We start from the raw sequence: 15,088 nt of genomic DNA, 5'->3' as shown, positions 1-15,088 counted from the left end.
GCTCTATATGATCAGTGCAGGTGTATATGATCAGTACAGGTTTATATGATCAGTGCAGGTGTATATGATCAGTACAGGTTTATATGATCAGTGCAGGTGTATATGATCAGTACAGGGGTATATGATCAGTACGGGGGTATATGATCAGTACAGGGGTATATGATAAGTACAGGTGTATATGATCAGTACAGCTCTATATGATCAGTACAGGTGTATATGATCAGTACAGCTCTATATGATCAGTACAGGTGTATATGATCAGTACAGCTCTATATGATCAGTACAGATGTATATGATCAGTACAGCTCTATATAATCAGTACAGGGGTATATATGATCAGTACAGATGTATATGATCAGTATAGCTCTATATGATCAGTACAGGGGTATATATGATCAGTACAGCTCTATATGATCAGTACAGGTGTATATGATCAGTACAGCTCTATATGATCAGTACAGGTGTATATGATCAGTACAGCTCTATATGATCAGTACAGGGGTATATGATCAGTACAGGGGTATATGATCAGTACAGATGTATATGATCAGTACAGCTCTATATGATCAGTACAGGGGTATATATGATCAGTACAGATGTATATGATCAGTATAGCTCTATATGATCAGTACAGGGGTATATATGATCAGTACAGCTCTATATGATCAGTACAGGGGTATATATGATCAGTACAGATGTATATGATCAGTATAGCTCTATATGATCAGTACAGGGGTATATGATCAGTACAGGTGTATATGATCAGTACAGCTCTATATGATCAGTACAGATGTATATGATCAGTACAGCTCTATATGATCAGTACAGGGGTATATGGTCAGTACAGGTGTATATGATCAGTACAGGGGTATATGATCAGTACAGGTGTATATATATGATCAGTACAGGTGTATATGATCAGTATAGGGGTATGAGGACAGCTCTGTATGAGTCAGTTGTTGCTCTTCCTGGCTCAGTGACTTTGGCTTTGTGCTTTCCCTGGAGCCTCCTGACATTGAGCTGCTCCTCCTCGCACTATGCTGGGGGCGGGGCTTTACCTGGGCTGAACCATTCCTACTCGGGGCGGGGTCCCTCCTCTTCCTTGTTTCCGCACTTTTCCCTGGCCGGGCAGGTGGTTGTTTCTGCGGACTGTTTTCTCCCTGTTCCGGTCCCGTGTGTTGGTCGGGGGTCCCCGGGGTCCTCTCTCCCCCTCTCGGGCACAGGTGGGCGGCTCCGCTGTACCTGGTGCTGCGGCAGCTGCTGTGTGCGGAGCTTCGGGCGGGAGACGGCGGCGATGGCGGCGCGGGGCGGCTGCTGTGCGGCTCTGCTGTGTCTGCTCGTCCTGTCAGGTAAGAGCCGGGACCGGAGGAGGCGGGGAACTGACTGCTGGGGAAGCTCTGCGGTGTAAAGCGCTAATATCACAGGCTTAGACACCGCGGTATATATATATATATATATATATATATATATATATATATATATATATATATATATATATATATATATATATATATATATATATATATATATATATATATATATATATATGTATGTATACATGGTGTATACAAGTTATTGCATTGGGGCGCAAACTATAATAGCAACTGGGCGGAGTCTATACCATTGCCGTTATACATGTGGGCGGAGTCTCATACATTGTATCAGTGATGTTTCTGTCCATGACTCTTGTTCATTTCTTTTTATTCAGGGTGTGAAGTTTTTCATTTTTTATGTTCACCGTGTTGGATAAATCTTGTGATCTGTGATTTGGTTCGGACCCTTCCGCACATGGCGACACCAAACACGGTCGTTTTTTTGTGACCCCCGGTATGTTGTGGGGGCGGAGGGATAACTGCTGATCCGGGACCCCCAGTGATCGGAGACCAGAGCTGAATAGAGCAGATGTGCGCATGCTCCTCAATCCAGCCATTTTCTGCGGGGCGTGCGAGCCCGCGCCGTCCGTTGTCTGCGGGGCGTGCGAGCCCGCGCCGTCCGTTGTCTGCGGGGCGTGCGAGCCCGCGCCGTCCGTTGTCTGCGGGGCGTGCGAGCCCCCGCCGTCCGTTGTCTGCGGGGCGTGCGAGCCCCCGCCGTCCGTTGTCTGCGGGGCGTGCGAGCCCCCGCCGTCCGTTGTCTGCGGGGCGTGCGAGCCCCCGCCGTCCGTTGTCTGTGGGGCGGCCGCGCATGAGCACGTTCGCTGAAGCCAGACTTCCAGAGCCCCAATCTCAGAATAGATTGAGGTCCTGGAGGTCGGACCCTTGGCGATCAGCAAGTTGCCCCCAATTCTTTGAATAGGACATTATTTGACTTTTTTGGGAATAACCCTTTAAATTGTAGTGCTGGGCTCTAGCTGTGTGATACAGCCGTCACCTGAGCAACACGGAGGGGCCTCGCGGCGGATTCACTGATATCAGATGTTATATACAACTATCATATGAGGGAAAGAGCAAATACGTCTATTGTGGGGGGGGGCAGCGTTATTATATACGGGGTATTATAGGACCGGGGTCGACGTTATTATACATGATGTATTATAGGATGGGGGGGTTGTATTATTATATACAGACTATTACAGCACCGGGGCGGCGGTGTCGTTATTATATACGGGGTATTACGGCACGGGGGCGGCGGTGTCGTTATTATATACGGGGTATTACGGCACGGGGGCGGCGGTGTCGTTATTATATACGGGGTATTACGGCACGGGGGCGGCGGTGTCGTTATTATATACGGGGTATTACGGCACGGGGGCGGCGGTGTCGTTATTGTATACGGGGTATTATGGCACCGGGGCGGCGGTGTCGTTATTATATACGGGGTATTACGGCACGGGGGCGGCGGTGTCGTTATTGTATACGGGGTATTATGGCACCGGGGCGGCGGTGTCGTTATTATATACGGGGTATTACGGCACGGGGGCGGCGGTGTCGTTATTGTATACGGGGTATTACGGCACGGGGGCGGCGGTGTCGTTATTGTATACGGGGTATTATGGCACGGGGGCGGCGGTGTCGTTATTGTATACGGGGTATTATGGCACCGGGGCGGCGGTGTCGTTATTATATACGGGGTATTACCCCACGGGGGGCTGCGATGTTATTGGGGGCGGCAGTATTCCACCTTCGTCGCCTGGTTCCATTGTGTTTCTATGACATTATTCATCACAATCAGAAGATTTCCCTCCAGATGAGGCTGTTAGTGTAGCGCCCCCCGTGGCCATTATCGGGGCAGTACGTGTCTCTGATGACTCGTGGTGACGTTTCCCCGCAGGTTTCGGTGCTGTTGGGGGTTGGGCTGTCGGTCAGGCCGGGGGAGGGGAGCCGCTGGCTGTGACTGATGCTCAGCAGGAGGGCTGGAATGGGAGCAGCACAATAACAAGAGCCCGCACCTGTGTGCACGCTGCCGCCACCTGCTGGACACTACCATGTACTGCATCCTGGCAGGGATTGCTGGTTTCTATATAAATGTTTGTTTTTCTGTAGAAAAGATTTGGTAAAATTGTCTGATTTGCTGAAACTGCAATAATCGTCATTAGATTACTGTACGGGAGTTATAAGAGGGGCTGCTGTCAGTCATGTGATGGCTATACCGCTATACTCTGTTCACTCTCCGTCTCGTGTGTTTGCAGGCGGCGCCTCGGCCATGCTGGTGACCGTGCAGAATCCCTTCAACGTGGTAATCTTGTTCCAGCCCATCACGCTGCAGTGCTCGTACGACACTAGCTCTCTGACGCCACCTATTGTCACCTGGAAGTTCAAATCCTACTGTAGGGATCGGATCGCGGATGCCTTCAGCTCCAGCTCCAGCATGGACTCCACCACCAACAACCTGATGCAGCAGGCCGGCTACAACCCGTACGTGGAGTGCCAGGACAGCAGCCGGACCGTGCGGATCGTGGCCACCAAGCAGAGCAACACGGTCACCCTGGGGCAGTATTACCAGGGGCGGAAGATCACCATCAATAACAGTAGGTAGAGCGTTCCCCCGGGCGCCATCAGACCCCGCGCTGCTCCGGTCACGTCACCTTCTGCTCTTTCCAGACGCAGATCTCACCTTTGATCAGACGGCCTGGGGCGACAGCGGCGTCTACTACTGTACGGTGTTCTCCGCGCAGGACCTGACCGGGAACAACGAAGCCTACGCCGAGCTCATGGTATTGGGTAAGAACATTGTCATCTGCACAGGAGAGGCGACACCGTGCCTTGTGCAGCAACACGCCGCATGTCACAGGCAGTGCACAAACTGCAGCTCCGCATAGAGCCAATCTCCTGCATGTTCAGTGTCTGCACATAGACTGGGAACGCTAAATACCCCTTGTATCAGTACAGAATAAGTAATGTATGTGCACAGTGACTGCACCAGCAGAATAGTGAGTGCAGCTCTGGAGTATAATACAGGAGGTAACTCAGGATCAGTAATGTAATGTATGTACACAGTGACTGCACCAGCAGAATAGTGAGTGCAGCTCTGGAGTATAATACAGGATGTAACTCCGGATCAGTAATGTAATGTATGTACACAGTGACTGCACCAGCAGAATAGTGAGTGCAGCTCTGGAGTATAATACAGGATGTAACTCAGGATCAGTAATGTAATGTATGTACACAGTGACTGCACCAGCAGAATAGTGAGTGCAGCTCTGGAGTATAATACAGGATGTAACTCCGGATCAGTAATGTAATGTATGTACACAGTGACTGCACCAGCAGAATAGTGAGTGCAGCTCTGGAGTATAATACAGGATGTAACTCAGGATCAGTAATGTAATGTATGTACACAGTGACTGCACCAGCAGAATTGTGAGTGCAGCTCTGGAGTATAATACAGGATGTAACTCAGGATCAGTAATGTATGTACACAGTGACTGCACCAGCAGAATAGTGAGTGCAGCTCTGGCGTATAATACAGGATGTAACTCAGGATCAGTAATGTAATGTATGTACACAGTGACCGCACCAGCAGAATAGTGAGTGCAGCTCTGGAGTATAATACAGAATGTAACTCAGGATCAGTAATGTATGTACACAGTGACTGCACCAGCAGAATAGTGAGTGCAGCTCTGGAGTATAATACAGGATGTAACTCAGGATCAGTACAGGATCAGTAATGTAATGTATGTACACAGTGACTGCACCAGCAGAATAGTGAGTGCAGCTCTGGAGTATAATACAGAATGTAACTCAGGATCAGTAATGTATGTACACAGTGACTGCACCAGCAGAATAGTGAGTGCAGCTCTGGAGTATAATACAGGAGGTAACTCCGGATCAGTAATGTATGTACACAGTGACTGCACCAGCAGAATAGTGAGTGCAGCTCTGGAGTATAATACAGGATGTAACTCAGGATCAGTAATGTAATGTATGTACACAGTGACCGCACCAGCAGAATAGTGAGTGCAGCTCTGGAGTATAATACAGAATGTAACTCAGGATCAGTAATGTATGTACACAGTGACTGCACCAGCAGAATAGTGAGTGCAGCTCTGGAGTATAATACAGGATGTAACTCAGGATCAGTACAGGATCAGTAATGTAATGTATGTACACAGTGACTGCACCAGCAGAATAGTGAGTGCAGCTCTGGAGTATAATACAGAATGTAACTCAGGATCAGTAATGTATGTACACAGTGACTGCACCAGCAGAATAGTGAGTGCAGCTCTGGAGTATAATACAGGAGGTAACTCCGGATCAGTAATGTAATGTATGTACACAGTGACTGCACCAGCAGAATAGGGAGTGCAGCTCTGGAGTATAATACAGGATGTAACTCAGGATCAGTAATGTAATGTATGTGCACAGTGACTGCACCAGCAGAATAGTGAGTGCAGCTCTGGAGTATAATACAGGATGTAACTCAGGATCAGTAATGTATGTACACAGTGACTGCACCAGCAGAATAGTGAGTGCAGCTCTGGAGTATAATACAGGATGTAACTCAGGATCAGTAATGTATGTACACAGTGACTGCACCAGCAGAATAGTGAGTGCAGCTCTGGAGTATAATACAGGATGTAACTCAGGATCAGTAATGTAATGTATGTGCACAGTGACTGCACCAGCAGAATAGTGAGTGCAGCTCTGGAGTATAATACAGGATGTAACTCAGGATCAGTAATGTATGTACACAGTGACTGCACCAGCAGAATAGTGAGTGCAGCTCTGGAGTATAATACAGGATGTAACTCAGGATCAGTAATGTAATGTATGTACACAGTGACTGCACCAGCAGAATAGTGAGTGCAGCTCTGGAGTATAATACAGGATGTAACTCTGGATCAGTAATGTATGTACACAGTGACTGCACCAGCAGAATAGTGAGTGCAGCTCTGGAGTATAATACAGGATGTAACTCAGGATCAGTAATGTATGTACACAGTGACTGTACCAGCAGAATAGTGAGTGCAGCTCTGGAGTATAATACAGGATGTAACTCAGGATCAGTAATGTAATGTATGTACACAGTGACTGCACCAGCAGAATAGTGAGTGCAGCTCTGTAGTATAATACAGGATGTAACTCAGGATCAGTAATGTAATGTATGTACACAGTGACTGCACCAGCAGAATAGTGAGTGCAGCTCTGGAGTATAATACAGGATGTAACTCTGGATCAGTAATGTATGTACACAGTGACTGCACCAGCAGAATAGTGAGTGCAGCTCTGGAGTATAATACAGGATGTAACTCAGGATCAGTAATGTAATGTATGTACACAGTGACTGCACCAGCAGAATAGTGAGTGCAGCTCTGGAGTATAATACAGGATGTAACTCAGGATCAGTAATGTATGTACACAGTGACTGCACCAGCAGAATAGTGAGTGCAGCTCTGGAGTATAATACAGGATGTAACTCAGGATCAGTAATGTAATGTATGTGCACAGTGACTGCACCAGCAGAATAGTGAGTGCAGCTCTGGAGTATAATACAGGATGTAACTCAGGATCAGTAATGTATGTACACAGTGACTGCACCAGCAGAATAGTGAGTGCAGCTCTGGAGTATAATACAGGATGTAACTCAGGATCAGTAATGTATGTACACAGTGACTGTACCAGCAGAATAGTGAGTGCAGCTCTGGAGTATAATACAGGATGTAACTCAGGATCAGTAATGTAATGTATGTACACAGTGACTGCACCAGCAGAATAGTGAGTGCAGCTCTGGAGTATAATACAGGATGTAACTCAGGATCAGTAATGTATGTACACAGTGACTGCACCAGCAGAATAGTAAGTGCAGCTCTGAAGTATAATACAGGATGTAACTCAGGATCAGTAATGTAATGTATGTACACAGTAACTGCACCAGCAGAATAGTGAGTGCAGCTCTGGAGTATAATACAGGATGTAACTCGGGATCAGTAATGTAATGTATGTACACAGTAACTGCACCAGCAGAATAGTGAGTGCAGCTCTGGAGTATAATACAGGATGTAATTCAGGATCAGTAATGTAATGTAATGTGTGTACACAGTGACTGCACCAGCAGAATAGTGAGTGCAGCTCTGGAGTATAATACAGGATGTAACTCAGGATCAGTAATGTAATGTATGTACACAGTGACTGCACCAGCAGAATTGTGAGTGCAGCTCTGGAGTATAATACAGGATGTAACTCAGGATCAGTAATGTATGTACACAGTGACTGCACCAGCAGAATAGTGAGTGCAGCTCTGGAGTATAATACAGGATGTAACTCAGGATCAGTAATGTAATGTATGTACACAGTGACCGCACCAGCAGAATAGTGAGTGCAGCTCTGGAGTATAATACAGAATGTAACTCAGGATCAGTAATGTATGTACACAGTGACTGCACCAGCAGAATAGTGAGTGCAGCTCTGGAGTATAATACAGGATGTAACTCAGGATCAGTAATGTAATGTATGTACACAGTGACCGCACCAGCAGAATAGTGAGTGCAGCTCTGGAGTATAATACAGGATGTAACTCAGGATCAGTAATGTATGTACACAGTGACTGCACCAGCAGAATAGTGAGTGCAGCTCTGGAGTATAATACAGAATGTAACTCAGGATCAGTAATGTATGTACACAGTGACTGCACCAGCAGAATAGTGAGTGCAGCTCTGGAGTATAATACAGGAGGTAACTCCGGATCAGTAATGTAATGTATGTACACAGTGACTGCACCAGCAGAATAGTGAGTGCAGCTCTGGAGTATAATACAGGATGTAACTCAGGATCAGTAATGTAATGTATGTGCACAGTGACTGCACCAGCAGAATAGTGAGTGCAGCTCTGGAGTATAATACAGGATGTAACTCAGGATCAGTAATGTAATGTATGTGCACAGTGACTGCACCAGCAGAGTAGTGAGTGCAGCTCTGGAGTATAATACAGGATGTAACTCAGGATCAGTAATGTAATGTATGTGCACAGTGACTGCACCAGCAGAATAGTGAGTGCAGCTCTGGAGTATAATACAGGATGTAACTCAGGATCAGTAATGTATGTACACAGTGACTGCACCAGCAGAATAGTGAGTGCAGCTCTGGAGTATAATACAGGATGTAACTCAGGATCAGTAATGTAATGTATGTACACAGTGACTGCACCAGCAGAATAGTGAGTGCAGCTCTGGAGTATAATACAGGATGTAACTCTGGATCAGTAATGTATGTACACAGTGACTGCACCAGCAGAATAGTGAGTGCAGCTCTGGAGTATAATACAGGATGTAACTCAGGATCAGTAATGTATGTACACAGTGACTGCACCAGCAGAATAGTGAGTGCAGCTCTGGAGTATAATACAGGATGTAACTCAGGATCAGTAATGTAATGTATGTACACAGTGACTGCACCAGCAGAATAGTGAGTGCAGCTCTGGAGTATAATACAGGATGTAACTCTGGATCAGTAATGTATGTACACAGTGACTGCACCAGCAGAATAGTGAGTGCAGCTCTGGAGTATAATACAGGATGTAACTCAGGATCAGTAATGTATGTACACAGTGACTGCACCAGCAGAATAGTGAGTGCAGCTCTGGAGTATAATACAGAATGTAACTCAGGATCAGTAATGTATGTACACAGTGACTGCACCAGCAGAATAGTGAGTGCAGCTCTGGAGTATAATACAGGATGTAACTCTGGATCAGTAATGTAATGTATGTACACAGTGACTGCACAAGCAGAATAGTGAGTGCAGCTCTGGAGTATAATACAGGATGTAACTCAGGATCAGTAATGTAATGTATGTACACAGTGACTGCACCAGCAGAATAGTGAGTGCAGCTCTGGAGTATAATACAGGATGTAACTCAGGATCAGTAATGTAATGTATGTACACAGTGACGGCACCAGCAGAATAGTGAGTGCAGCTCTGGGGTATAATACAGGATGTAACTCAGGATCAGTAATCTAATGTATGTACACAGTGACTGCACCAGCAGAATAGTGAGTGCAGCTCTGGAGTATAATACAGGAGGTAACTCAGGATCAGTAATGTAATGTATGTACACAGTGACTGCACCAGCAGAATAGTGAGTGCAGCTCTGGAGTATAATACAGGATGTAACTCAGGATCAGTAATGTAATGTATGTACACAGTGACTGCACCAGTAGAATAGTGAGTGCAGCTCTGGAGTATAATACAGGATGTAACTCAGGATCAGTAATGTAATGTATGTACACAGTGACGGCACCAGCAGAATAGTGAGTGCTGCTCTGGAGTATAATACAGGACCCAGCTCAGACCCTCCTTGCTGTTGACTCCATGTCCATCCACAGTAACTCTAGAGAACCTCTTGCCCTTCTTACAAGCACTGATAATGGGGTTGGATGTTGGGATCTGCCTGTGATCGTCCTGCAGTACATTCACCATTTCTAGTGGTTTATTGTGGATATAACTGCAGGAGATTCTCTGATCTCTACCTGAATTTCAGCTCCATGAAGGAGGAAGAGAAATGATATCTCCTGCTGGGGGAGAAGAGCGGAGGAGATGTGAGCGCGGCCATAGGCTGTGAGAGAGACAACTATGATCTGCCCTGGCCCTGCATGTGCCCCATCCATCGTCTCTATTCCCTACTGTACAGATGCTTTGGCAAAACGAACGTTTGTTTGGTCCTGCCAATAAAGCTTCTTTGAATTTGAACCGTAGTGTTTTTTTTTTTGTTTTGTTTTTTTTTTTTTATTCAGTCGCTGTTCCCAGGTCGCCTCTTTTATAAAGCTGCAGAATTTTCTGCTGGTGAATGCTGCCATCTGGTGTTTCTTTTAGGAAATTCCTCATAGAAATCCCACCAATAACTGTGTCAGGACACAGAGGTGTATCGAGCAGTGCATTATGGGTGACCTTAGAGCCAGGGGCTGTTTTTTTTTTTGTTGTTTTTTTTTTAGTGTTGGTGATTGCTATTTGGCCTCCTCCTGACCACTTGTATTCTTTCCAGCTCTGTTCATCCTGAGCCTCCTGGTGCTTGCATAGATGATATTGCATTAGTGAGAGCCGGTGTAATCCGTCCATTTTATTTTGTTTTGGAGACTTTGTAGATATTTGGAGGGTTGGGGGGGGGGGGGGGTGGGCAGGGATTTTCTCACTAGACCCCCTTTGCAAAAAATAAAATAAAGTCTGAGTCCAGATCTCTATTTAGTAACTTGTGTTTCTTTTGTCCTATAGGCAGAACATCAGAGGGCTCTGAACTATTACCAGACTTTGAGATAGATAACATGGAAGGTAACTGCTCCATCCATGATCAGCCATGACGTAGTGCATCAATGGCAGGGGGAAGGATTTGGTGAAGGGGCTCAGATCTGCACGGGGTGCCGATCTCTGTGGATCAGGGCTCTGAAGGGCGATGGCTGCACATGTGACCCCGTTCATGGTCTGTGTGACCCCCGGACGCTGCACTCTCTGCAGTCCCATAGACAATGACGCGCGTCAGAGCCACAATCTCCAGATCGGTGCACGTCCCAGAGGGGCAATCGATAAATTGTCATTGCCCCCACTAGTGCAGGGCTTGGTGGAGTTTTTTTGGTGTAATCTGCACCTCTTTCCCCATCATTTGCATAGAACAATGAGCTGGTGCGGGGTGAGGGCAGCGATCCCTTCTGATCTCTGCGGCTTTGCTTTTGGTTTTCTATCTTGAGCTGTAGTTGTGATGGCGGATATTGCACACATCACTGCCGGGGAAGCGTCTCTGTACTGGAGCGGAGCCGTGTGCGGTGCATTGTATGTGGTTTATTATTTTATAATCCTTATATACAGCTGGGGATGCACAAAGCTGTTTATCACATGGGGAGGGATTCTCGTCAGTCAAGCACTTGGCAGAAAGCTCTGCGTATCCCCAGCCTGTATGAAGCTGCCTTTTCTCTTGTGCATATTTTGCTACCTTATTTACACTGGTGTACATGAACAGGAGCTGTGCTATGGGAGGTGCTGGATGTACAGTAGCCTCCCGGCTGCGGATGGAGGCAGGGAGGGAGTGGCGCCGGCTGCGGAAGGAGGGAGGGAGTGGCGCCGGCCACAAGGGCGCCGGCTGCGGAGGGAGGGAGTGGCGCCGGCTGCGTTAGGAGGCAGGGAGGGAGTGGCGCCGGCTGCGTTAGGAGGCAGGGAGGGAGTGGCGCCGGCTGCGGAAGGAGGCAGGGAGGGAGTGGCGCCGGCTGCGGAAGGAGGCAGGGAGGGAGTGGTGCCGGCTGCGGAAGGAGGCAGGGAGGGAGTGGTGCCGGCTGCGGAAGGAGGCAGGGAGGGAGTGGCGCCGGCTGCGGAAGGAGGCAGGGAGGGAGTGGCGCCGGCTGCGGAAGGAGGCAGGGAGGGAGTGGCGCCGGCTGCGGAAGGAGGCAGGGAGGGAGTGGCGCCGGCTGCGGAAGGAGGCAGGGAGGGAGTGGCGCCGGCTGCGGAAGGAGGCAGGGAGGGAGTGGCGCCGGCTGCGGAAGGAGGCAGGGAGGGAGTGGCGCCGGCCACAGGGGCGCTGGCTGCGGAGTGAGGGAGTGGCGCCGGCTGCGGAGGGAGGGAGTGGCGCCGGCTGCGTTAGGAGGCAGCGAGGGAGTGGCGCCGGCTGCGGAAGGAGGCAGGGAGGGAGTGGCGCCGGCTGCGGAAGGAGGCAGGGAGGGAGTGGCGCCGGCTGCGGAAGGAGGCAGGGAGGGAGTGGCGCCGGCTGCGGAAGGAGGGAGTGGCGCCGGCCACAGGGGTGGCGGCTGCGGAGGGCGGGAGGGAGTGGCGCCGGCTGCGGAGGGAGTGAGTGGCGCCGGCCACAGGGGCGCCGGCTGCGGAGGGAGGGAGGGAGTGACGCTGGCTGCGGAGGGAGGGAGGGAGTGGCGCCGGCTGCGGAGGGAGTGAGTGGCGCTGGCCACAGGGGCGCCGGCTGCGGAGGGAGTGAGTGGCGCTGGCCACAGGGGCGCCGGCTGCGGAGGGAGTGGCGCCGGCTGCGGAGGGAGTGAGTGGCGCTGGCCACAGGGGCGCCAGCTGCGGAGGGAGGGAGGGGCGCCGGCTGCGGAGGGAGTGAGTGGCGCTGGCCACAGTGGCGCCGGCTGCGGAGGGAGGGAGGGGCGCCGGCTGCGGAGGGAGGGAGGGAGGGGCGCCGGCTGCGGAAGGAGGCAGGGAGGGAGTGGCGCCGGCTGCGGAAGGAGGCAGGGAGGGAGTGGCGCCGGCTGCGGAAGGAGGCAGGGAGGGAGTGGCGCCGGCCACAGGGGCGCTGGCTGCGGAGGGAGGGAGTGGCGCCGGCTGCGGAGGGAGGGAGTGGCGCCGGCTGCGTTAGGAGGCAGCGAGGGAGTGGCGCCGGCTGCGGAAGGAGGCAGGGAGGGAGTGGCGCCGGCTGCGGAAGGAGGCAGGGAGGGAGTGGCGCCGGCTGCGGAAGGAGGCAGGGAGGGAGTGGCGCCGGCTGCGGTGGGAGGGAGTGGCGCCGGCTGTGGTGGGAGAGGCGCCAATGATTGCATATCGTAGCGATATGTAACCTTGTTATGAGATGGGATCGGCTGCTTTCTTTCCTTTTATACTATTCTTTTAAGCTAAATCTGCGCTCGCACTGGTTTGTGAGGCTATGTTCACACATCATGGTTTTTTTTTCTGCATTTCTTTTCTGCAGCAAAACCTGATCTCTTGCCAGGAGATTGTTCAGGATTTTTATTGCTGTTTTTTTTTTTCTTTCACTGTCCTTTTGTCACTGTTATGCATGTACATAAAGTTCAGTGGAAAAAAAAATCTTATTCTGGTTTAGGCACAAAAAAAAAACGCTGAAACCTTGACACCTGCGTTTTTGGTGCGTTTTTTACAGTGTTTTTTTTTTTTTCACCACCAATACTTCCAATGCGTGTTGAAAGAAGGGACATGCTCTATTTTGCAAAATAAAAACATGAAAAGCACAAAATCCTGAACAAAAAAAACCCATGGTGTGTGCATGAGATTTCTGGAATCTCATGGACTTTGCTGGTACTCTAAAACGCAGCTGAAAATTTGCATTAAAACAAGCATCAAAACATGCTGAAAAAACCCCATGATGTGTGAACACAGCCTAACACTGTAGCGCTGCACAGGTTTCTCACTGTCAGTGTGTTTCGGATTTGCCTGCACTGATACATTGTTAGCAGACAGTAAGCAGAGGTCCTGTCGATGGCTCCGGACCTGCAGAGCTTCCATTACACAGTGAAGCCGCGGGGATGAGCCGCCATCTGCAGGTTACGGATGATGTGATGACGGACGCTGCCTCCCACCTGCTTACTGTCAGCACTTTACTGCTGCGGTGTCTGGGCAGCATCACTACGTCTGTGTCCCTGACTGAGGAATTATCGGCCTTTTAACCCTTCTTCTCCTGCAGACAGTGACGTTTTCTATCTCCCGTGTTTTCCAGACTGGCTTTTCGTGATACTTGTCGTCCTCGCTGGATTTTTCCTCCTGCTCATGATTGGGATCTGCTGGTGCCAGTGCTGCCCGCACACCTGCTGCTGTTACGTGCGCTGCCCCTGCTGCCCGGAGAAGTGCTGCTGCCCCAGAGCTCGTACGTGTCACACCGCATTTCACATATTCTTACATGTAGATGGCGCCACTTAGCTTGTGCTGTATTGGCCGAGGCTGTTCCCATGGGGTTGGGCTACATCCTGGCCATGTTATACACTATTGCTATAATACAGCATAGGCCAGTACGTATTTTAAATCCAGCATAGATACAGCAATAGATATATTAAAATATAACCTTTATTAAATAAATTTAAAAAAATCCAAAGTGCTATGTGCATACAAGTGTATAAGGTATGAGAGGGGGTAATTGGGATTTACGTATACTTCAAAAAGAGACTAGATGGATCTTTCCTCTTGGCACCACCAGTCCTAACGGTTTGAATGAAGTTCTATCCTTTGCCCCGCTCCTTCCTAGTTAGGGACAGAACAGGGCCTTATAGTTTAGGGACAGCCACCGTTGAGTGGGGGCGCCATTTGCGCAGGTTTTGTAGGGCGCCAACCTCCACGTAGGTAGGGAAAGTATGGTAGATTTGTTGTAGGTGAATCTGGTTAGGGACCCCATTTCCATACTCCTCTTGTTTTTTCTGGGAGGTCCGCGGTGTTATCCTTACAGTTATCATTTTTTCATTCTTGATCATTTTTTGCTACATTCTTTCTGGTGGTAGAGTATTTAGGCCCATCCACCTATGGATGTTATTATTATTGTTCCCTCTAAATATCCCCCTTTTTTTGCTCTGATTTATCTATATGGTTTGGCTTTTTTTGAATCCTTCCTATTTCTATATTCTGGAGGTCCGTTTTTTTTGATTATCTCTGAGAAAGCTGCACGTACTGATTTAGGCACTGGGGCTTTTGATGTGGTTAAGATACATTAAGCCCCGTCACTCCCATGAGTATGGGGACTCGGTATGATTTATTGTACTGAACTGGGGGGTGCGATATTCTATTCCCCCTTTTTCGTACCTCCCAATACCCATCCATTATAGTTTGCTGCACCGCGTTGGATGAGGGGTCTATGCAGTTCAGCATTTGCAATGTGGTGGTTTTTATTGCGTTAGCGGAAGTTGCGCATGCGGTCCAGCACCATTGCTGTATGCGTTCCGTAGCTATGGTGACGCACTTCCGGTTCGCGGGGTCTTCTGGGACCGGAAGTGCGTCACAGCGTGCCCTGGAATT

At 49.1% G+C, this 15,088-nt stretch overlaps 1 protein-coding gene across 2 annotated transcripts in view; it reads left to right on the top strand.

Annotated features, from left to right (window-relative positions):
- Nucleotides 1-1,075: 1,075 nt before the first annotated feature.
- LSR (lipolysis stimulated lipoprotein receptor) overlaps nt 1,076-15,088 on the top strand; it is a 29,333-nt gene continuing 15,320 nt past the window's right edge. The window contains exons 1-5 of one of the 2 annotated variants that reach the window (XM_073655714.1): nt 1,076-1,349; nt 3,626-3,964; nt 4,038-4,157; nt 10,640-10,696; nt 13,806-13,952. In XM_073655714.1, coding sequence (XP_073511815.1) covers nt 1,295-1,349; nt 3,626-3,964; nt 4,038-4,157; nt 10,640-10,696; nt 13,806-13,952 — 718 coding nt within the window. In that variant the 5' untranslated portion in view covers nt 1,076-1,294. The remainder of the gene's footprint in view (nt 1,350-3,625; nt 3,965-4,037; nt 4,158-10,639; nt 10,697-13,805; nt 13,953-15,088) is intronic. The other variant, XM_073655715.1, reaches the window with a different exon arrangement.

This window comes from Phyllobates terribilis, unplaced genomic scaffold (genome assembly GCF_046119375.1).
Source record: "Phyllobates terribilis strain yellow unplaced genomic scaffold, ASM4611937v1 Scaffold_12__6_contigs__length_324123572, whole genome shotgun sequence".
In the NCBI taxonomy this organism is placed as follows: domain Eukaryota; kingdom Metazoa; phylum Chordata; class Amphibia; order Anura; family Dendrobatidae; genus Phyllobates; species Phyllobates terribilis.
Note: the sequence above shows the minus strand (reverse complement) of the source record. Positions and strands in the feature narration are given on the sequence as shown.